General features: G+C 42.3%; 1 protein-coding gene across 1 annotated transcript in view; it reads right to left on the bottom strand.

Moving 5' to 3' along the window:
- The window catches only part of SETBP1 (SET binding protein 1), a 374,999-nt gene that overhangs the window by 105,503 nt on the left and 247,172 nt on the right, over positions 1-22,324 (bottom strand). Inside the window, 1 exon segment of the mRNA XM_053902651.1 lies at positions 2,931-6,390. Within this exon segment, the coding sequence (XP_053758626.1) occupies positions 2,931-6,390 (3,460 nt within the window).

Below are 22,324 nucleotides of genomic sequence, written 5' to 3'. Positions count from 1 at the left end.
AGTCTTGACAAACTCTGACATTGAATTCCAAGTGCTGCTAAAGGCATTTTGTCCCTGATGCTTTTGGGGTTCAGAAATAGAGGGGACATTTGGAATACAGGTGAGATGAGGCCAAGGTTTGGAAGGGAGGGGAGTGATAGAGAATCTGATCTCCTCCAGTAACATATTCAACAAAATGTGTAGGGACAACAGACATAACTCATATAGATATAGAAACCACCAACAACTATGATTCACTAAAACGCTGAAGAAGAAAAAAATATAACACAGAGTAAGCACAAAGCAGTAGCAAAAATAACTCTGAGAACTGGATTGCAGTAGGAGCAGAGGTGGAAGCCTGTCCAGGTAGACATTTCCAGGCTAATGTCTAGAAAAGGTTGGGCCATTAGGGGTCCTTTTTCATTGGTTGGGAATTGAATACAGGGATGTGGTCTTTCCTTAATTACTCTCTTCTGTAATTATCACATAATCGCTGTGAAGATGCCTTAGGGAAAGGCATGTAATTGGGGGATGGATGGATATCTGAGAGGAAGGGCCATAGAGGAATACATGAGTACTGAGCTGAGGACCAGGACCTGTGTTCTAGATTTGGCTTAACTATTGGTGGCCTGTGTTCAAGCTGCAATGCGGTGGCCAAAGCCCTGGGCTTAAAATCATAAATAATGGCTTTCTAAACCCGAGCAGGTCACTTGATCTCTGAACCTCAATGTATTTGTAAAATAGAAATGAAAATACCTCTCTTCTAAGATTGCAGGGTGTCATCAAGAAATGCATGCGAAATGGCTTTAAGAACTGAAACATGCTATATGAAAGAGGTCTGGCCCAACCCTGTCAGATACAGATGAGTAGACACTAACCCAAAGAAACAGAATGCCATGCCTAAGGTCCTACATCACAGAGTACCCAATTAATACCCAATTAGGTTGAACCCAGCTTTCTTTTATGACACTTGTCATAATGCTGGTTTCTTTTCACCTGATGTGGCAGAGTAAAGAATGAATAAGATAGGGAGAGGAAGGGGAATTTTGAAGAAAGTAATGCCATCATGTGAATGCAAACCCAGATAGAACTGTATGGCTAAGAGGGTGGGCACCTTCAGAGACACACAAGGATCAGAGATGGATCTCTATCTGGGAACCTTCATGAAGTCAACCAGCACCCGGAAATGTAGTCCAACCAGAGAAAAATCTTGGTATGACTGCTGAGAAATCTAATAAGCAATGATGGATAGAGATTTTAGCTTCTAAGATCTTGCTTCTCAGGTCTGTTAAGTTAGGATCCTTGCTTGTAGCTTCTTAGTAATAACATGGCAACATTACTGTTTTGCTAAATAATGCCAAGAAAATACAAAAATGAAGAAAACCCTGTGTCCATGGCTGGTGTTGGACCTGTGGATCAATTTCACCATATTGAAAGAGAGCAATAGTTTTTCTCATGTAAAAGTTTAATCTAGCAACTCCGTCCAGGTGGGCTTAATTTGAGCTTTGTGTAGAAAAAAACAAATACTTTCAACAAAGTCTGATGATGAGAAACAGAGAAACTTAGATGAGAACATCCACTTTGGGCAATTTATCCACTTTGGGCAATTATGAAGTGTGGGCCATTTATCACCTTCAGTAGGAGACATGACTGCTAATTGGTCTCTTCATTAACCAAGGAGAACATCCACCACTACAGCAACTCACAAGCTAGTGGTAATTTGAGGCAATCTTTAAGTGGTTTCCAACTCATAATCATATTTCTTCTGAAGTCTGCTGGCCTAGAAAAATGACTCTAATTCCTCATGAATACACTGCCCTCACCTTCACTCATGATGGACTACCCAGGGGGGAAGAGGTACACATCACAAACAGGAGAAACACTACACCCAAACCTGAAATAAAGATGACTAGTCTTTTAAAAGCAGACTGTGGCCAGAGTGCTTGTACTATCTGGGGGTAGAGGGAGCATGAGAAATCCTTTTAGCTTCTGTAGCTCCTAGAAAAGGAGCTTCTGCTGTTTTCCTCGTAAACAACTGTTCTGTTCTGCAAGAGACTTATCACTTTCATGATGTCTGGACAGGGACAAAGGGATACTTACAACGAAGTATCAAGCTTCTGTGGCAAGGAAGGTCTGTGTGGGTGGGAACGTTAGCAAGGAAATTCTGCCAGCAACTGACAAGGAATGAGCTCTTTCTAACAGCAACCAGTACTTCAAGTTTAGCAATCAGTGGGCAAAATCCCACTCCCAGCAGACATGCCAAGAGATGCAGCAGTAAGTTCCCGTAGGGGCAGGAGGCTTGCAACACCTTTCAGCCAGGCTCCCTCCCCTTCATGCGGGGAAATGATGAGTGGGGTCTCCTCAGGGAAGCTTATCAAATGCCCATGGACAAAATGAGGACAAGACAGCCTGGAGCTATGGCTCCCTCATTAGGTACACTTGAGGATGCACAGGTGGGCAGCTTCCAATGGCTCTGCTGTAGACTTCTCACCTAGGATGTGGGACTTCTGGAGGCAGCATGCCAGATGAACTAGATATCGCTCCCATCCAGCATTGACATTCTTGGGATCTTACTGGCATTCTTAGTGAGTTTCAGAGGGTTTATGCCACTAACAAACCGCACCATCAGATTGGATGAGGACTTAAGCATAGCATCTCTAATAGAAAGCATACACACAGTGGGTGTGGTTGTAGTCTAGGTAGCTACTGGGGCTGTCTCTAGGCCCATGGATCCCAAGGCAATGACTCTGAGAGGAAAGGCAGTAAATACCAAATAACCCGTGTATAAATAGTGCTGCAAAGTCACATGTGAAGAACGCCCATTTCCACCTGGTCCCTACCTCTCTGCAAACTAGTGAATACAATGTGTCAATGATGGCAGACTCCTGACGTGCAAAGGCCAGCACTGAAATAATAAGACAGCCTCGGTCTGAGGAGAAACACGGCCTTACCTGGAGACAGGGAGGAGTCGTAAGAACTTCTCTCCTTGCGGCTCATCTTGAAGGCTTGGATGTCCTTTTCCCTGTATGTCCCAAAGCCCTCATAGCTCCTCCTTTTACTCCCGCTCATGTCACTGTCCCACTTGTCATTTGAAGGGGTCATGTCACTGAACACGTCCAGGCTCTCGGGTCGGGTGCTGCCACCATCCCCACCACTGCCAGAGTACCTCTTTGTGCACGAGTCTGTAGGCTCACTGCTCAAGTCACCTTTGTCCTTGGCCTGTGTCCAATGCTGGGCATCAGAAAGTGACAGTGTAGACAGGGTGTCCACCTCAAAGTTGTTCTTAGAAGCTTTGTGGCCGGCTTCACTGTGCTGGTGCTTCTGCTTCTCCTTATGCTTATTCTTCTCACTCACTAGTGGGAGCTCCTTGTCCGCACTACTCAGCCGCTCGCTCAGGATGTGGCTGGAGAAGCCTGTGGCTTTGCCTGCAAAGAGACCACTCAGGTTGTCATGGGTCCCCAGGATCCGGTCTTCCTTGTGCTTATGCTTGTGTTTGTGTTTTCTCTTGTGGAGCCGACCGCTGGACAGACCGGCACTGCCCGCCTTGGGAGGATTCAGGGATGGCTGCATGTCGCCGAGGCCCATGCCGACAGGTCCCTGCAGGTGCACTCCATGCTTTGCTTTATGCTTAGCTGTACCAGACATCTTCACGTGGGAGCTTGTGTGGAACTGAGGTGGTGGCACTGTTGGCCTCATGAATGGGGAAGCTGCTCCAAGTGTGTGCGACAGGTACAAAGGAGCTGGGTACTGACTGTAATAACCAAGGTTCATCATAGGCATTGATGTGTAAGGCATTCCATAGGGTGCATAGTAACTTCCACTGGGAATAGGGTAGCTGAACCCTTGTAAAAAAGGCACCTTTGTCATGGTGTCATTGGTTTTTGCAGGCCTACCACGCTTCTTCTTTGACTTCAAGTCTGAAGTCCTGCGAAGATAGAGCAACGGGTCATACTGGATATATGGCACCGGGTAATAGTGATCGAAATTAATCCGAAAAATGCTGGGATACGGATTCTCGTGGTAGAAGGTGTAACTCCGGTGGGAGATCCTGAACACCTGGAACTTGGTGATGAGCTCTTCCAGGTCTGCCAGAAACTGAAGGTCATCACGATTTTGCAGGCTTTTCCGTTTCCTCTTGTGCTTTGGCTTCTTGAGGCTTTCATGGGCCAGGAAGTTGTCCACCATGAGATGCTTCTGCCGGTGGCCATGCCGGTTCTTTGTGCTGGTGTCAGACGGAATGGTCTCCGGGTTGTCCAGGGAGCAGAAGTCAAAAGAGTACCTCCGTCGGGATTCTGAACTCTTCTCTGCTTGGTCAGACGTGCTGTTGTTGTCCGTCCCAATGCCGCTGTCGCTTGGGATCGTCTCCTCACTGTGCGACTCGCTCACGGGGGACAGCGTTATTTCCTTGAGTGACCCAATCTCGCAAAGATGGGAAGGTGAGTTGGCCATCAGCCTGGGGGGAGACAGCTTCCAGGCTCCACTGTGTATTCCCTTTTGGGTTTTGGTTGGAAGAGCACTGATAGGCTGGAGATTTGGCATAGTTTTCAACTCTGAAAAATTGGTTTCAGTGCTGGCGGGGCTCAGGTTGCCATTTGACCCACCTAACTGTGTTGAAAGTGGGTGCATAGCTGCTGGTGAAGACGCCACAAGTGACTGAAAGTTGGAAGGCACGGCTGGAACATCCGGCTGGCTAGAAACAGGCCTTGGGTGCTTGATGGCTGTTTTGGGTTCCTCAGATGGGGGTGGCAGCTCTGCTCTTGGCTTCCTGCCCCTCTTCTTGCCAATGTAGATGGTTCCCCTCTTGCTGACATTAATCTGCTTGCCCAATTTGCTCTCGATGGCTGCTGCCCCAGGGCTGGTCTCTGGGGGAGCTTTAGCCTTCAGAGCAATGTTGCTGGAGCAGGACAAGATCTGGTTCAAGATATTTTTTCTCTTGAGTGTTTTCATCTTATTGATAGTTTTGATGGTCTTCTTATCCAACACCCCAAGCTTTCCAACTTTTTTGTGAAATTTCATCTCGCTCATGGGCTTGTCCTCTCCTGGCACTAGTTGGGCCAACTTAGCTAAACTGCGTCGTCTCTTTCTTTTCTTCGTGCCAGGGAACTCCCGGCTGATGGGACTGACCGGGCTGGTAGAAGTCCCCTCGTGAATCGTCTCAACCGTGAGCAAAGGCTGCTTCTTCGGCCGCCCCCGCTTCTTCTTGACTGGCGTGATCACAGTAAGACTGTCTGTGTTGGTGTACAGAGGGCTGGATGGGGTGATGGGATAGGCAGATGGCGGTTCCACCATCAGTTTATCGGAGGTGGCCATGACTGCCTCCCGAAGCATACTGGTGGGCTTTGGTTTGCTGCATGTCCACCTCCGTTTTGCAGCAAATTTGGGATGCTGGATTTCTGGCAGCTTTCTCGATGGAGAGTGGTCTGTGCACGCTGGAGGCGTCACGATCATGGGTGGCTTCCGCTGCTTAGACAGACCTCCTGGAACGACTTTCTCGGCATTTCCACTTGTTTCAAGGCCAACTGAGGGGGACTCGTTCTCTATCATTTTACTCAACTTAGGGACACGGGGATCTTTCTTATTTCCCTCAGGGTTGGAGAGTATCCTATTAACCACTTCACTGCTCATAGTGATTCCAGAAGCCAGGGCTTTCTCTGGCATGATCTTTTCCACCACTGCTTTGATGGACTGTCTCTTTTTCCTCTTATGGCTGGTTGGATCTAGACAGGGTGCCTTGATAGGGATAGTAATCCGGACATGACTTGAGTCATTTTCAGGATTACTGACAGAACTCGTGTTCTGCCTGGCTGGTGATGCCTCTTGGGCATTATCTGCAGAGTAGCCTTCCCTTTTCCCTTCTGTATTGTCAAATGCTTTCTGGGCATTCTTGACCCAGTCCAGGTCCGGGTTTGATATGGTTTGACTTATCACATCTTTTTTACTGGACTTTTTCTTGCTGCCTATAGTAGGTGGTTCTGGGGGCTCCTTTGCAACTCCGCCATCTTGATCTACCAAGGGCTGAAGCCCATTGCACTCGACAGAGCTGCTGGGTGGGGCTGGTGAGCTGTGGCTGCCTGGGGATGGGACCACGCCTCCCAAGAGCAGATCTTTGCTGCTGTTGGACAACTGACTCCATGTGCTCCCTGCACTGCCTTTCTTACCCTGGGCCTTTGCAAAGGAAGCCACGGGCTCAAGAGCAGGGATCTTGCTGGTGCTTGCAGTTTCTCTGCCAGACTCTGGACTGATGAAGCAATTCTGAGTGGCAGGTCCACTGTCAGAGTTGGTGGACCAGTCCATGTGGTTCTGGCTGCTGCTTTTTTGCTGGTGCTTTGGTTTTAAGGTGTCACTGGTGACGTCCTGTGGGAGGCCTGGGTCATAGTGGAGAGCTGAGTGTTTCTGTGGCCGCTCGTAAGCCTAAAGGTGGGGCAGGTGGAGAAGGAGAGAGAGAGAAACAAAGATGAGCATGTTGGAGATATTTAAAATTCAATGTCAAAAGGCTTTATTATTTGAAAGTTGGTAATGGCCACCTTTAATTCCAGAATGGTTTTGAAAGTTTTCTCATTTGCAGAAGTAAAAACATGTGGCACAGATTTGGAACATTAATAAGGATGCTTTGATCACCATCTTTATCCCCCTTAACAATAGGAACTTTTACCGATCTTTTGGTTGAATGCAATCTCAGCATAGAGGACAGGCCCTGCAGGTCACTTAGCTTGGTGCCCGACTTGTATGAATGAAAAAGCTGAAACTTTTCTAATGGTGAGTCCTGCCTATGGTGGCAGAGCCCAGGAGAGAATGTGAACTTTCCAACTCCCCGGTCCCTTTGCCTAACTCAAGCTGCCTCTTACTTCTGTCCCAGCTTCCCCTCCAACTCATGTCCTTCCTTTGCTTCCTCCTACTGAAGTTCATTTCTGTTTGCACTTTACCTGGGAGTTTAGCATCTCTGTGCTCAAACAAGTAGTTCACTGGGAACCACTGCAACAAGGAAAAACAGCACAAGCTGAGGAACTAAGGGGGGAATTTGAAGACTGTGTGAAGACAAGGGAGCCAGTCAAGGACATGGAGAAGAAGAAATGGAGTAGGAAAGAAACTCAAAAGACCTTCCACCCTTCTGACTTTTAGGAGCGGTGTGGTGTTGGGAGTTAGTATGCTGAGGCATCCTGAAACCCAGGTTAGGCACTGACAGCTTTCTTGAGAAAACTCCTGGACAATCTCAAAAGGAACCTTGAGTCTCATGGACATAAATGGGTCAAAAAAAAATGCACAGTCACTCAAGATCACTGCTCCCAACCCTGTCAGCTGTGCTTCTCCCAGCATGAATTCTACAGGAAAGTCTCTAGACTTCGGCACCTTCCTGAGGACTGACCCTTCAGTCCGGAAAGGCAGAACCTGTGCTAGAGGCCAGACATAACCAGTGCCTACAAAGTCACAGAGGGAGTAGTTAATGAATGTCTTTTTGAGATATTAAAAGGTTTTTTAAGGTTGATTTATTTTTAATAGAGAGTACAAGCTGGGAAAGGACAGAGAGAGATGGGGACAGAAGATTGGAGGCAGGATATGTGCTGACAGCAGCGAGTCCAATGAGGGACTTGAACTCATGAACCGGGAGATCATGACCTGAGCTGAAGGTGGATGCTCAACTGGTTGAGCCACCCAGCTTGCCCAAGACATTAACCCAATTTTTTTTAATGTAGATACACTAACATTATTGCAGATAGATTTTAAGCCATGCTACCAGTGTAAAGAAGCATTCTTCAAAGTTTATCGTAAGTACTGTTTTATAAACACAAGCAGTAAACATACAGGATGCATTATCCTAAGATGTGTTAAAGAATGGAAAATACTAGTAAATTGAAGAAAGCTTTGGATAATATCTCCACTGAGAAGTAAATGATGGTTGGCTTAGTGGACTTAGGAAGTTTTAACCTGTAATATGTATCTGTCTTTATCTATGTATCTACCCATGTTTCTATCATCGATCTGTGCCTATTTGCCATTGATGTTCTAGCATTTACGCTTCATTAGAAAACACTGCTTATAGTCCCTATTAAGAATCAAAACACAGGTGTCAGAAACCATTATGGGTAAAATTCAATGCAGTAAAGCAAGTAGGGTTTTTTTCACAGTGGTTCCTGGAATCCCTAGAGTTATTTTCTGCCTCCCTGATTTTGTGAAATCCTGTTTATACTTCCAGTATTGGACTCTATTTTTTAAGTATCATGAGACAGTCTCCCCAGGCTAAGCCTATAAGTGCCTAGGAGAAAATTAAGACAAAAATTTACTTTTTTGTATTTACTTTTTCTTCATCTTGCAGTGTTTTAGGGGACATCACTAATCATCAACATCTAGACTAATCCTGCACTTGACTTTGCTAGAAATTACTGCTGTGGACATAAGCTGCTGTCCCATTTTTTAAAAAATACAGGAATCTTATTCATGGCATAAAATGTTGAATGCCACTTATCTTTTATGAATCAGGGCTCTGCTAATTTGTCATTTGTACTTTAGATTTTAGTTGGCACTGTGTATGTACTCACAGGATGACAGGTCTACAAAAGGGCTTGGAAACAAAATTTCTCACTCTTTAGTGCAATAGTATAAGCGGTAACTCATACTAGAACACTTCTGAGAGTTAGTGCTGGCACTTCTTAAACATTACAGTGCAAAAAAAAAAAAATCTGAGTTCCTAGTTCGGACTCCGGCAAAGCAGGACTTACAGTCACCCGTTTCCCCTGCCCCCCTCCCAACTTTCTTGCCACACCTCCCCACACTTTTCTAGATCTGGTCACTGAAGTCCACACTGGGACTTCGTAGTGAAACTGGAATTTTGGTCTCTGATCCCACCAGTTTCCCTCGATTGCTCCGTCTTTTTCTTCTTGGAATCTAGCAGAATCCTTAATTATTACTCTTCACGTTTGAATCTCAGCTCGATTGTAGGGAGGCCCCCTACCTTAGAGAAGTACTCCTGTTAGAAGTTTTCATGAAAACAGGTATGTCATCTTTGTTGTACTTTTATTTTAGTTTTAATTTTACATTTGATTTGTGCATTAATTGAATTAAAGCCCGTTTCCCTTTCTAGCCTGTACACACCATCACACGAGTACCAAGCACAGTACCTGGCAAGTAGTAGGCACTCAACAAACATTTATTGAATAAATGAAGGAACACACATTTTGCTATGGGGATATTTCATTTTTTATCAATAGTGAGATTAATGGCCTGTATATTATAACATATTGTCTCAAACACAGTTACCCCCTGCAGCCTAATTCCTTATGCCATTTCCTTCTGCAAACACCATTGTCTCTCATAAAGACATCGATCACAATCCCCATAATGCTTTGTGTCATTATTTGTGTACTTTTCTGTCTCCCTCTCCTAGACTGTAAGTACTTTGAGGTCAGAGACTCATTTATCTTCTTATCCCCTATGCCTACTACAAAGCAAACCACCCAGAAAGTTCCCAATAAATGTTTGTTGAGTGAATAAGCAAAATCACTTTTGAGATGCCTATTGCCATGATAAAATATGTGGCTGCACACAGAAGACAATAAACTGCCAATCATTCATTTGATAATGCTTATAAGGAAATTGGAGCGCTCAAATGCATTAGGTGTTGAACAACAAAAAAAATCCTTCCCCAATACTTAAGGACTAAAGGCATTTGCAAAGTAACTCCCCTTCAATGCAATTTTTACTTAGTTCTCTCTCATCTCCTGTTAATTATTTCACTTTCCAATTAACTCTGCCTTTGGGGAAGGCCATGTGACTGTCAGGAGGGTGGATTTCACTCTGGCAGTTGAAAGGTGGGGCCTGCTCACTTATACCCAGGGCAGACCGGCTGAAAGTAATGCAGTTAAGTGTGCCTGGTTCCCAGTGCCTCCATCTGGACACTGCCTGATCTCATTGTTTCTACCATTTCAGCTGCAATTTGCCCTGCTGGGAGAGCTGCACAATCAAAGGGCAGGGTGGACAAAAGGGAAGCACAACAAAGGATCAGGACTAATGGGGGGAAATGGTGCTTTAAACCCTGCACTGAGATGGGTTGCAGTGAAGGGGCAAAGAGAACTGAGGAGTGTTCTCTAAGGGGTCCAGGAGAACACGGCTTTTCTCCAGCCTTGGCTGATGGCTATATCCCATTGCATTTCACGGAATCCCATTTCTTCATCTGTCAGCCATGACATATTATATACACAATGGTAAGGCTGTCAGTTCCAATATGTCCTTCACTGCGAATTGAGTACTTACTCCATTGAGACAGAGATGGACGTGGCAAAACAGGCCCTTAGCTCAATGCTGGCTGGGGCAAACTAGGGGCTCCCCCTCCCACCCTTCCTGCAGTCAGTCTCCCCAGGGGGGTCTTTGACTGAGGGCTTTATTGACCTACTTAGCACATGTTTCCATCTCCCCCTTAGATTCTACATTTTTCTGGGAGTAAGACCTGAATCTTTAAAGCCTCTTTGCTACCTTTCATCCATGGCAGGGGTGTTGCCTAAAATGGTTACCAAATAAGGCAAGTCCTGATGGAATTCTACATTGGGCTCATTATTTTGTGGAAAACTTTTAGTACCAACTAAGCCCAGCATTTCTCTTGGCTGTTCCCCCACCCCCCGTGAACTGTTTGAAAACATACAGTCACTTTGAAGGTGTGGCTTACTTTTATAAGAAAAATGTTTTCCGGGCCCTTTCAGCCTAGATGCCAAATGCTCATCACTGAACCACCATTCTGAAAACTACACAGATATCTCTTCTAAAGGATGTGTTTATGGAAGCAAGTTCTTCTGCAATGTGAAGAATTATTTTGTGAAGTGGATAACTTCACAATGTATAATAGATCATATACATTTAAATTTTGCATAAGTTAGATTACCTTGTAAAAAGCACTTGATTTTTGTCTACTTTTAAGAACAAGCATGAGATCACTGCATAAAAACTTGAAAAATCCATAAAAATGGGAAGAAAATGAGTCACCCAGTCTTATCTATGGCTTATCTAAAGTAAGGGTTGTCACAATGAGAGAAGAGGGCTATTTGGGTCTGAGAAAAATCATATAACTCATCAAAAATCAAGCATGACTTTGTGGGAGATAAACTACTCTTTTGGGTTAGCTGTGTTTGTGCTACTTTCTGCTGACACTGATAATTTAAATTTACTGTTTGTAAGATATTTTGCTTTACAAGAGTAGGAAAATATGCCTGGGTATGAAGGAATGAGGGGAACTTTTGCTCTTAATTTGGCAACTGATGCTTCTCAAGATGAGATCCTGGACCACTGTACCAGAAATACCTAAGGTACTGGTTGTTAATACAGATCCTTGGGCCCCACTGCAGATCTACTGATTGCAATCTTCTAGAGTGGGACCAAGGAATGTGCATTTTAACATGCTCTCCAGATAATTCTGAAGCACAATCAAGTTTTAAAAGCACTGATCTAATGTTTCAATACTATAATTCCTCTGGGGTGGGGCTCTTCTGTGGTTGCCATGACATCTGTAGCACATTTTGGTGGTAAATGTGCAGAACAAATCACCATAGGCCTGTTAGGATATGCAATCTGGCACCAGTGAGCATTCTTGTTTTGCTCTCTGAACTCTTTATAACTTACATAGTAAGACACTCTAACATTGTACCCTGTTCAGATATTCCAAGTACACTGCAAGGTGAGGTGGGCAGAAAAGTCAATGGTGTGGGTGGATGAGTATGCTGTCCTCCCAGAAAGACTTTGGAATGCAGATGTTCATGACCTCCCACCCTGGGATTTCTATTTCCCCAACTCATGCAGGCCAATACCCAGAGCCCTGGGGTATCCTGACATTTATCTCTGAGGCTCAAAGCAAGTGCTCGAGCCTGAGCAAGAACTGAGTGTGGGAGACAAGGAATGTAACCAGAAAATGTCTGACGAAAGCTTCTCAACCCTGGCTGTACGTTAGAATCATTAGGAAGCTTCATAAAGAATACCATGCCTGGGATCTGACCTGGACCAATTAAATCTGCATTCTAGAAGTGGGGTCTGAACAGTAGTACTTTGTTCAAAGCTCTTGGTTATCCCAATGGGCAGACAAAGTTGAGAATCACTGGATTATATCAAAGACAGGGGTCTGGGTTAGGGACTAGGGAGGCTCTGATATTATCAGGATATGTTCTAGTTCAGTGGTTTTCAAATGTGTTCCATAGAGTCCTAGGATTTTGTAAAGACATTTCTGAACTATAGCCAGTGGATGGGGCAAGAGAGATGCTCCACATCATTCTTTTAACCCTCAAATAAACATAACAGCCCTGCAAAGGATTTCATTTATGAGTGTAGGGGTTGGGGAGAGATGGTTCTATCACTTAAAGAAAGACTTTGAGAATGACCCGTTAGGCTCATGAAGAGGAAAAATGTATATATCAGCTTCCATTGAACTTGACCCCAGAGGATCTCTCCTCATCCCAGTTCATTCCTGCACTTGCTAACAGTAGGTATAGAAGAATGCCACTAAGTACCTTATTTGAACCATGGTCTTATGATCCTCTGATTCCACGGATGTGATGGACTGAATGTTTATGGCCCTCCAAAATTCATGTGTTGAAATCCTAAACCCTAATGTGATGGTTTTAGGGAATGAGGTCTTTGGGAACACAGTGTGATTAGGTAATGAGGGCAGAGCTTTCATGAATGGGATTAATGCTCTACCCCAAAGAGACACCCCAAGGAACTCTCTTCTCCTTCCCCATGTGAGGCAAGAGACATATGAGAACCATCTCTGAACCAAGAAGCAGGTTCTCACCAGACAGTGAATCTGCCAACACCTTGATCTTGGACTTCCTAGCCATCAGAACTATGATAAATAAATTTCTGTTGTTTATAAGCCACCCATCCATGGTATTTCATTATAGCAGCCTGAACAGAAACACTACTCAGCTACTAAATGAACATAAAGTTTTCAATTATGTATATAAAGTGAAAGTGTCCTCATTTCCTGTCACATGAATTGCCCTGGGAAGTCACCTTGATTTAGTTCCCATAGGAACTATTCCTGATATGCTGTTTGGGGGCTGTGAGCGATACTAACACACTCCTTTTCCTGGGGGTGATAACAGCTGGTGCAAAGACAGAGGCCCCTAACGTATGTTTCCTTGAGTACAGGGCAATTCTGAATAATTTAAAATGATCATTGACTTCATTCCAGCCACAATGTTGTAATAGGTATTAGACTTACCCTTTCCCTGGAAACAAATATAAAACTGAACACAAAATATGAAGCAACTGTTTTCAGGCACTGGACAAGAGATAATATGGGCTGTGATTCTAGAGATAAGGAAACTCATGAGGCCTCCATATCCCTATTTTTTTTTGGCTGGGAGCACTTTCTGAACATGGACCCAGAAAAGTAGAAGCCAGAAATCTGTGATCTCACTGCATGGAAGAAACAGAGCTCAGAGTATTGGGCTGAGGGAACTGGAATATGAGAGACAGGGTAATTGAGAAGAGGAAGCCATGTAGAAAAGAAATCCTAGAAACCCTTATAGTGATCTTCTTATGTCTTTGGCCAATTTTTAATCTGCACTTGAGGGCAAGACTCCATGAACCAGCAGAGTGCAGCTACTAGGGGTCCATACGCTGAACACAGAGTTCTGAGATCACTAATACCTGGCAGTGTTGGATTTCTGTTTAGCCAGAGTGGGGTAACTTAAATGAATATTCCAGACATTTAGTTGATATTACAGAAATGGTACTCCTTAAGTGTAGGATTACACTAGCCCCAGAATAGAAACTATGTTAATCCCTCTCTAACAAAGTTTAAAAAGAATCCTCAGTAGAATAAAGCTAATCTGCCAGTAAATTAACTACCTATCATAACAAAGTCGAACTCTTTAAAGGAAAACAACAAAATCCAGAATCTACACAATATAATATCTACAACATCCAGGACAATAAAAGATGTATCAGACAAGCAACAAAATAGGCAAATGTGACCCAAAACTAAGAGAGTAGATACAGATCCAAGGCCCCTAAAACAACCGTTATGAAAATGTTCAAGTGTTGAAAGGAAAAGATGAACATAATTGATGAATATATGGGGAATCTCAGCAGAGAGACAATAACTCTACCAAAATAACCAAATAAAAATTCTAAATTGGAAAAATATAATATCTGAAGTGAAAAATTCAAAGTATGTATTTAACAGCTTATAGGACAATGCAGAAGTGAAGTTGAGTGAACATGAGGGGGAGACAATAGAAATGATCCAAACGGAAAGAAGGGAGAAAGATGTAAACAGAAAACAAACAAAAATAAACAAACAAAAAACCAAGGCTTCAGTGCCCCGTGGAAAAGTATCAATAAGTCTAACATATATAGTTAGCTTCCCAGAAGTAGAGGAGAATAGTACATATGGATTCACATAGCTAAGATGCTCAATAGACAGAATAAACACACACATAAACCACATATAGGCACATTGTAAACACACTGATGGAAACCAAAGGTAAAAGTTGTTTTTTAAAAAATGTTTATTTGTTTTTGAGAGAGAGAGTGTATGCTCACACATGAACAGGGGAGAGGCAGAGAGAAAAGAAGACAGAGAATCTCAAGCAGACTTCATGATGTCAGTGCAGAGCCTGACGTGGGGCTTGAACTCACGGGCTGTGAGTTTGTGACCTAAGCTGAAATCAAGAGTCGGACACTTAACCAACTGAGCCACCCAGGCACCCCCCAAAGATAAAAGTTTTAGAAGCAGCCAGAGAATTAAGACACATCATTATAGGGAAACAATGACAAAAATAACATCTAACTTCTCATCAGTAAAAATCAAGCCAGAAGATAATGAAATAACATCTTCATGTTAATAAAATAAAAACAAAACAGTCAACTTAAATTTCTATAACCAGTGAAAATATCCTTCAAAAATGAAGGTAAAATATTTTTAGATAAATAAAAACTGAAGGAATCAAATGCTGACAGACCAAAATTATAAGAAATGTAAAAGGAAGTTCTCTAGGGTAAAGGGAAATAATACCAAATGTAAACCCAGATCTACATGAACAAATGAAGACTATGGAAATGGAAAATATGTGGGCACACATACAATTTAAAAGGCAAATGATTGCTTAAAGCATAAATAATAACAATAAATCATAGAATTTATGACTTTTATAGAAATAAAATGTAAAACAATAAAACAAGAAACAAGAGAGTTGTATATGGAAGTATACTTGACCCTCAAAAAACATGGGTTTGAACTATACAGGTTTACTTACATGCAAATTTGTTTCAATAAATATGATATACTACTGTAAATGTATTTACTTTACAATTTTCTCAATAACGCTTTCTTTTTTCTAGCTTACTTTATTGTGATTATACAGTAAACATACAAAATATGTGTTAATAAACTGTTTATGTTATCAGTAAGGCTTCCAATTAATGGTGAGCTATCAGTAGAGTTAAGTTTGGGGAGAGTCACAAGTTATACACAGATTTTCAACCATACAGGGCTCAATGCTCCTAACCCCTTTGTTGTTCAAGGTCCACTGTATATGTTTATTAAAGTTCTTATATTTGAAGGGATGTAATAATAGTTCACAGTAGCTTGGTACTTGGTGCACATTGTAATCTCTAGAGCAACCTCTAAAAATAAAACAAAGTCATGTATCTAAAACGCCAATAGAAGGAAACTTACGGAATACTAAAGAAAGCTTAATTAGTCCAAAAGAGGGCAGAAAAGGAGGAAAAAGAATGAAAAGAGGACAAAGAGAAAACATAACATTGTAGATAAACTGAACACTACTGGTAATTACATTGACTCGAAATGTATTAACAACTCCAAAACAACAACAACAACACACAGGATAGATTGTCAGACTGAACAAAAATGTAAGACCCAATTGTAGGCTGTTTACAAGAAATACTTTTAAATGTAAGAATGCAGTCAGCTTAAAAGTAAAAGGATGGAAAGAGATAAAATACAAAAAACATTAAGAATACTGGAGACAATAAATACAATGCAAAATAGACACCAGGACAAAAGGTATTCTGATAATTAGGGGCATTTCAAAATGATAAAAATAAAAGTCAATTCATCAAGAAAAGACAATACTACTAAATTTGTTTGCAACTCAAAACTTCAAATACTTGAGACAAAAACTAAGAGAATTAAAGAAAGAGATAATTCCACAATAAAAGGATTTTAAGGGGAACCTGGGTGGCTCAGTCGGTTCAGCATCTGGCACAGAGCCTGCTTGGGATTCTCTCTCTCTCTCTCTCTGCCGTTCCCCCACTCATGTTCACTCCCTTTCAAAATAAATAAAATTAAAAAAGATAAAAGAATGTTGACACTTTTCCTGCTGGAACAAACTGACCAAAGAAATTGGAAAAAAAAATGTATGGAAGACTGGATCAACATTCAGTCAACTGAACATTACCTACAAGCAAAACACCTTTGCCCAAATATTCTGGGCCAAAAGAAGTAGCAATGATCAGTGAGCACCTGCTGACGTCCTGAAAAATCATTTGTCATCAGGGAAATGCCAATTTAAACAACAACAAGATGCTACTATGTACTTAATAGGATGGCTAATATTAAAGAGATTGACAAGTGTTAACAAAGATATGGAGCAACTAAAACTCTCATCCATTGCTGGAGCAGGTGTAAAATGGTACAACCACATTGGAATTTGATTTGGCCACACCTTTTAAAGCTAAATATACTCTGTGACTCAGCAATTCCACTCCTACAGATTTACCCAAGAAAGAAGAAATTATTCATCCACAATCAGACTTTCATAGAACCTTCATAGCAACTTAATTCTGAGTAGAAAGCACTTGGAAACAGCCCAGGTGTTGATCAACAGGGGAATATAAAATTCATCAATAAAAATAAAAGTGTAGATATAGTCAACAACATACATAAATCACACACACACAACGATGCTGAGCTAAAGAAGCCAGACTCTCAAACAGTATATACTGTACAAATCCATTTATATAAAGTTCTAGAATAGGTGGTGGGGTTGTAAAGGGTCAGGAGGGAGGTTTCTGGGGATAATGGACATACTTTAAATCACGAGAGGATTTCAAATTACATTTGTCAAAATACATTGTCAAAACTGCTTAAAAGTATGCTTCAGATCTGTACGTTTCAGTATATGTAAATTTTACTTCAATTACATGAGAGAGAGAGACTATGTCAAACAATGATTAAGAACTCCTTATATCCGACACTCACGTACATGCACCCATACACCCCAAAGCCACTCTGCAGAACTTAGGGACTTTTTTCTCCAATGAACACCTGAGGCAGCCAGTTACTCACTGTTTCCCCTTCCCAGAGTCTTCCCTCTCCCCTTTGCACAAGGACAGCTGATGGAGTTGATCCCTAAACAATGGAGCCTGAATCAAGGAGGCAGGTGCTTGCGGCTTCTGCAGGCCCCATTCTTGGCAACATCCCTGCCCTGGGCCAAAAGGTAGAAAGGTGAAGCCTGCCTCCCTCCCAGCCACAAATCCACCTTGTTTGAGGTAAGGAAGGAAGCCTGACAAAAACCTGCTCACAAATCAAAGTTAGCGCTGCCCCGCCTCCTCTGTAAATCATACGAGATCCATCTGGGTAATGACTCCTCCAGTGTAATTCCCTATTAAGAGGCTTTATCTGGAGAGATAAGCAGCTGGTTTCCGTGTCACTAATTGCTGTCTGCTGTGATTTTAAAACATCTGCACCATTGTGCTCTTCATTTTCATATTCTAATCACCCTGAAACTTGAAAAAGGTACATCATTGATTGTTTCTATGGGTTAATTAGTACACAGTCTCCTTGTAGAGACAATTTAGAGGCAGCCAGAACCTCAATCAGGAAGTTTGTTTTAAAAATTAATAACATCGGCTGTGGCTGGAGGGACTGTCACGTTCAGGGACTAATCTGGACTCTCCTGGTGGGGGAGCCACCTTTTGTTATGCTCCACAGAGAAGGGAAGCAGACAGTGAAGGGAGTGGGGAGTGGGCGAGTGTAGAGTGGTGGTAGGCAGGACCCAGGGACCCAGGATAGGACTTGGTCCCAAGGGGACCGGACCGTTGGTCTCTGCTGCTTCCCTCCCTTCCAACTAGCCCGAGTCCCTTTCCCAGTCAGTAAAAATCAGTACTTTAATGAGGACTGACCAAAATATCTGGAGGTGAGAGCAATTTATCAAAGCAATAAGAGTACGGACATTACTTTAGATTTTATAGTCTGTTCATTGTTCCCTCTACCTCCCCATCTCAACTATGGGAGGGAGATTAAGGGACAGGGCAGTCAGAGATGAAAAGAACCAGAGCAAACAGGTGAGTGACATTGGAATTCAGAACTTCTCAAATTTAAATTGAACAGGATTCACCTGGGTATCCTGTGCAAATGCAGATTCTGATTCAGGAGGTCTGGGGTGGACTGAGATTCTGCATTTCTACCAAGCTACAAGGTGATGCCCAAGGCCAACCATTTGAGATGCGGTCTAGTAGACCCTCTATTCCCAGGCCCTTGACCAGAATCACTATTCCTGAGATCCAAAGGACAGCTAAGAGGTGGCAGTGTAGTGAAGGAGCTTGGGCTCTATGCTGGGCTCTTTTTCACAGCCCCACAATTAGCAGGGTAAGTCAACAGCCTCTTGTATCTTGTCTTCCTCATCTAGCAACTAACAGCAGTGCCTTTTTCCCTCTTAAAAACATACTCAATTTTTTAAATCTATAAGAAACAACAACAACAACAACAACCAACAGTGCAACTATTTCTACCCCCACTGCTTTTTGAAAGCGCAAGTCAGGGACGGGTAGAGAGAGGGACCGAGAGAGAAACCTAAGCAGGCTCCACACTGTCAGCGCATAGCCGGACATGGGGCTCAAACCCATGATCTGTGAGATCATGACCTGAGTCGAAGTCAGACACTTAACCAACTAAGCCACCCAGGAACCTCACTTCTTGCAATCCTGCAACTAATGTGTTCTCTGTATCTATGAGATTGTTTTGTTTTGTTTTCCTTTAAGATCCCATATATAGGATATCCTACAGTATTTGTCTTTCTGTCTGATTTACTCACTTAGCATAATGTCCTCCAGGTCCATCCATGTTGTTGTAAATGGCAAGATTTCATTCCTTTTTGTGGCTAAATAATATTGCACTACATATATATACATATACATAAATGTATACATATATATGTGTATACAGATACATATACCATATCTTCTTTATCCATTTATCCATCAATGGACACTTATATTGCTTCCATATCTTGGCTTTTGCAAATAATGCCACAATGAGCATGGGAGTACATACATCTTTTCTAATTAGGGTTTTTGTTTTCTTTGCATAAATATCCAGAGGTAAAATTGCTGGATTGTATGGTCATTTTATTTTTTGATTTTTCAGAGTTAACTTCCATACTGCTTTCCATGGTGGCTGCACCAATGTACATTCCCACCAACGGTGAGTAAGGAAGGGCTCCCTTTTCTCCACATCATAGGTATGAGATGATAACTCGCTGTGGTTTTGATTTGCCCTCCCCTGATGATTACTGATGTTGAGGATCTTTCATGCACCTGTTGGCCATCTGTATGTGTTCTTTGGAGAAATGTCTATTCAGATATTTTGTTCATTTTAAAATTGGATTATGGTTTTTTTTTTTGCTTTTTGTTTTTTGTTTTTGCTATGGAATTGTGTGTGTGTGTGTGTGTATTTAAAATTTTTTAAGTTTATTCATTTTGAGAGAGACAGAACAAGTGAGGGAGGGGCAGAGAGATGGGGAGAGATAGAATCCCAAGCAGGCTCCACACTGCCAACACGGAGCCCAGTGTGGGGCTTGAACACGTGAACCATGAGATCATGACCTGAGCCAAAACCAAGAGTCAGGAACTTAACTCATCCAGGTGCCCCTATATATTTTTTATATATTTTGTTCTTTATATATTTTGGATATTAGCCCCTTATCAGATACATGATTTGCAAATATTTTTCTCCCATTTGGTAGCTTGTCTTTTCATTTTGTTGATGGTTTCTTTTGCTGTGAAGGTGCTTTTTAGTTTGATGTAGTCCCACTTGTTTATTTTTGCTCTTATTGCTTCTGGTGTCAGATTGAAAAAAATCATCATCAAGACCTATGTCAAGAAGCTTTACTACCTATTTTCTTCTAGGAGTTTAGTGGTTTCAGGTCTCACACTCAAGTCTGCAATCTGTTTTGAGTTAGTTTTGTGCACGATGTAAATCTCATTCTTTTGCATGTGGCCGTACAGTTTTCTCAGCACCATTTATTGTCCTTTTCCCATCATATGTTCCTGCTTCCTTTGTTGTAAATTAGTTGACCATATATACGTGTGTTTATTTCTGGGCTCTATTCTGTTCCATTGATCTATGTGTCTGTTTTTAGTCAATGCCATACGTTTTGATTACTATGGTTTTGTAGTATAGTTTGAAATCAGGGATTGTGAGGCCTCCAGCTTTGTTCTTCTTTTTCAAGATTGCTTTGGCTATTTGGGGTCTTTTGTAGTTTCATACAAATTTTAGGATTGTTTGTTAGCAGTGCCTATCTCAAAGGGGGGGTGGAAGGATTAAAAGTTGGTGTCAAATATTTAATCTAGTGCCTGGCCAACAGTGGGTGCTATCATAATTATGTGTTTTTCAGTAAACTGCTTTTCTGAAAAGCAACATCTGGCAGAAATGGAGATTGTGGTGGAGACATTAACCAAGGAGAGCTCATTTAAATTGAGATGGTGCCTTCTTGCAATCACCCATTATAGAGACCCTCTTGGCTAAGTCTATTGCCACTCCTTCTCAAACTAAGCCAATGTTCAGAATTCAAGGTCTTTCTTCATGGCCTCCCTGGGAGCTACTCGACAATATGCAGTTATGGGGAGCTCACTTCTGCAGAAAATACATTATTCTATCAGGCAGTGCTTTCCTATTCTGAGCTGAAGTCTTAGATAGTTCTGGCAAGTCAAGGAGACAAGCATTGCTTCATGCATTGGCCTAGATCTGAAGACCAGGTCCCTGCAACTGAGAGTAAATGTGCCCCTGGAAGGGAGCTCTTGGCGGCCCACTCCCACAACTCCCAGACTTTAAGGGACTTTCTCTGTGGGTCTGGAAATGTGTTACTAGTACAGGGAAAAATGACAAAAACTGGGATTTCAATTATGTGGCCCACAAAAAACCAGCCTCTCGCCAGAGAACTGTAAGTTGACTTAGAAAATTTAGAGAAATGGAGAAAACGGTATGGAGCTACAGGGCAGCCCCTTCAAAGGCAGTCATGGAACATCCCGAAAGGCAAGGGAATTAAAAGCAAAAATGAACTACTGGGACCTTATGAAGATAAAAAGCTTCTGCACAGCAAAGGAAACAACCAACAAAACTAAAAGGCAACCAACGGAATGGGAAAAGATATTTGCAAATGACATATCGGACAAAGGGTTAGTATCCAAAATCTATAAAGAGCTCACCAAACTCCACACCCAAAAAACAAATAACCCAGTGAAGAAATGGGCAGAAAACATGAATAGACACTTCTCTAAAGAAGACATCCGGATGGCCAACAGGCACATGAAAAGATGCTCAATGTCGCTCCTCATCAGGGAAATACAAATCAAAACCACACTCAGATATCACCTCATGCCAGTCAGAGTGGCCAAAATGAACAAATCAGGAGACTATAGATGCTGGAGAGGATGTGGAGAAACGGGAACCCTCTTGCACTGTTGGTGGGAATGCAAATTGGTGCAGCCACTCTGGAAAACAGTGTGGAGGTTCCTGAAAAAATTAAAAATAGACCTACCCTATGACCCAGCAATAGCACTGCTAGGAATTTACCCAAGGGATACAGGAGTACTGATGCAGAGGGGCACTTGTACCCCAATGTTTATAGCAGCACTTTCAACAATAGCCAAATTATGGAAAGAGACTAAATGTCCATCAACTGATGAATGGATAAAGAAATTGTGGTTTATATACACAATGGAGTACTACGTGGCAATGAGGAAGAATGAAATATGGCCCTTTGTAGCAACATGGATGGAACTGGAGTGTTATGCTAAGTGAAATAAGCCATACAGAGAAAGACAGATACCATATGTGTTCACTCTTATGTGGATCCTGAGAAACTTAACAGAAACCCATGGGGGAGGGGAAGGAAAAAAAAAAGGAGGTTAGAGTGGGAGAGAGCCAAAGCATAAGAGACTCTTAAAAACTGAGAACAAACTGAGGGTTGATGGGGGATGGGAGGGAGGGGAGGGTGGGTGATGGGTATTGAGGAGGGCACCTTTTGGGATGAGCACTGGGTGTTGTATGGAAACCAATTTGACAATAAACTTCATATATTGAAAAAAAACAAAAACAAACCAACAAAAAAAACCAACAAAA

The sequence above is a fragment of the Panthera pardus genome, unplaced genomic scaffold (assembly GCF_024362965.1).
Source record: "Panthera pardus isolate Hobbes unplaced genomic scaffold, ASM2436296v1 HiC_scaffold_15, whole genome shotgun sequence".
Taxonomy (NCBI): Eukaryota; Metazoa; Chordata; class Mammalia; order Carnivora; family Felidae; genus Panthera; species Panthera pardus.
The sequence above is the reverse complement of the archived record's forward strand: the minus strand, read 5'-3'. Positions and strand labels throughout refer to the sequence as shown.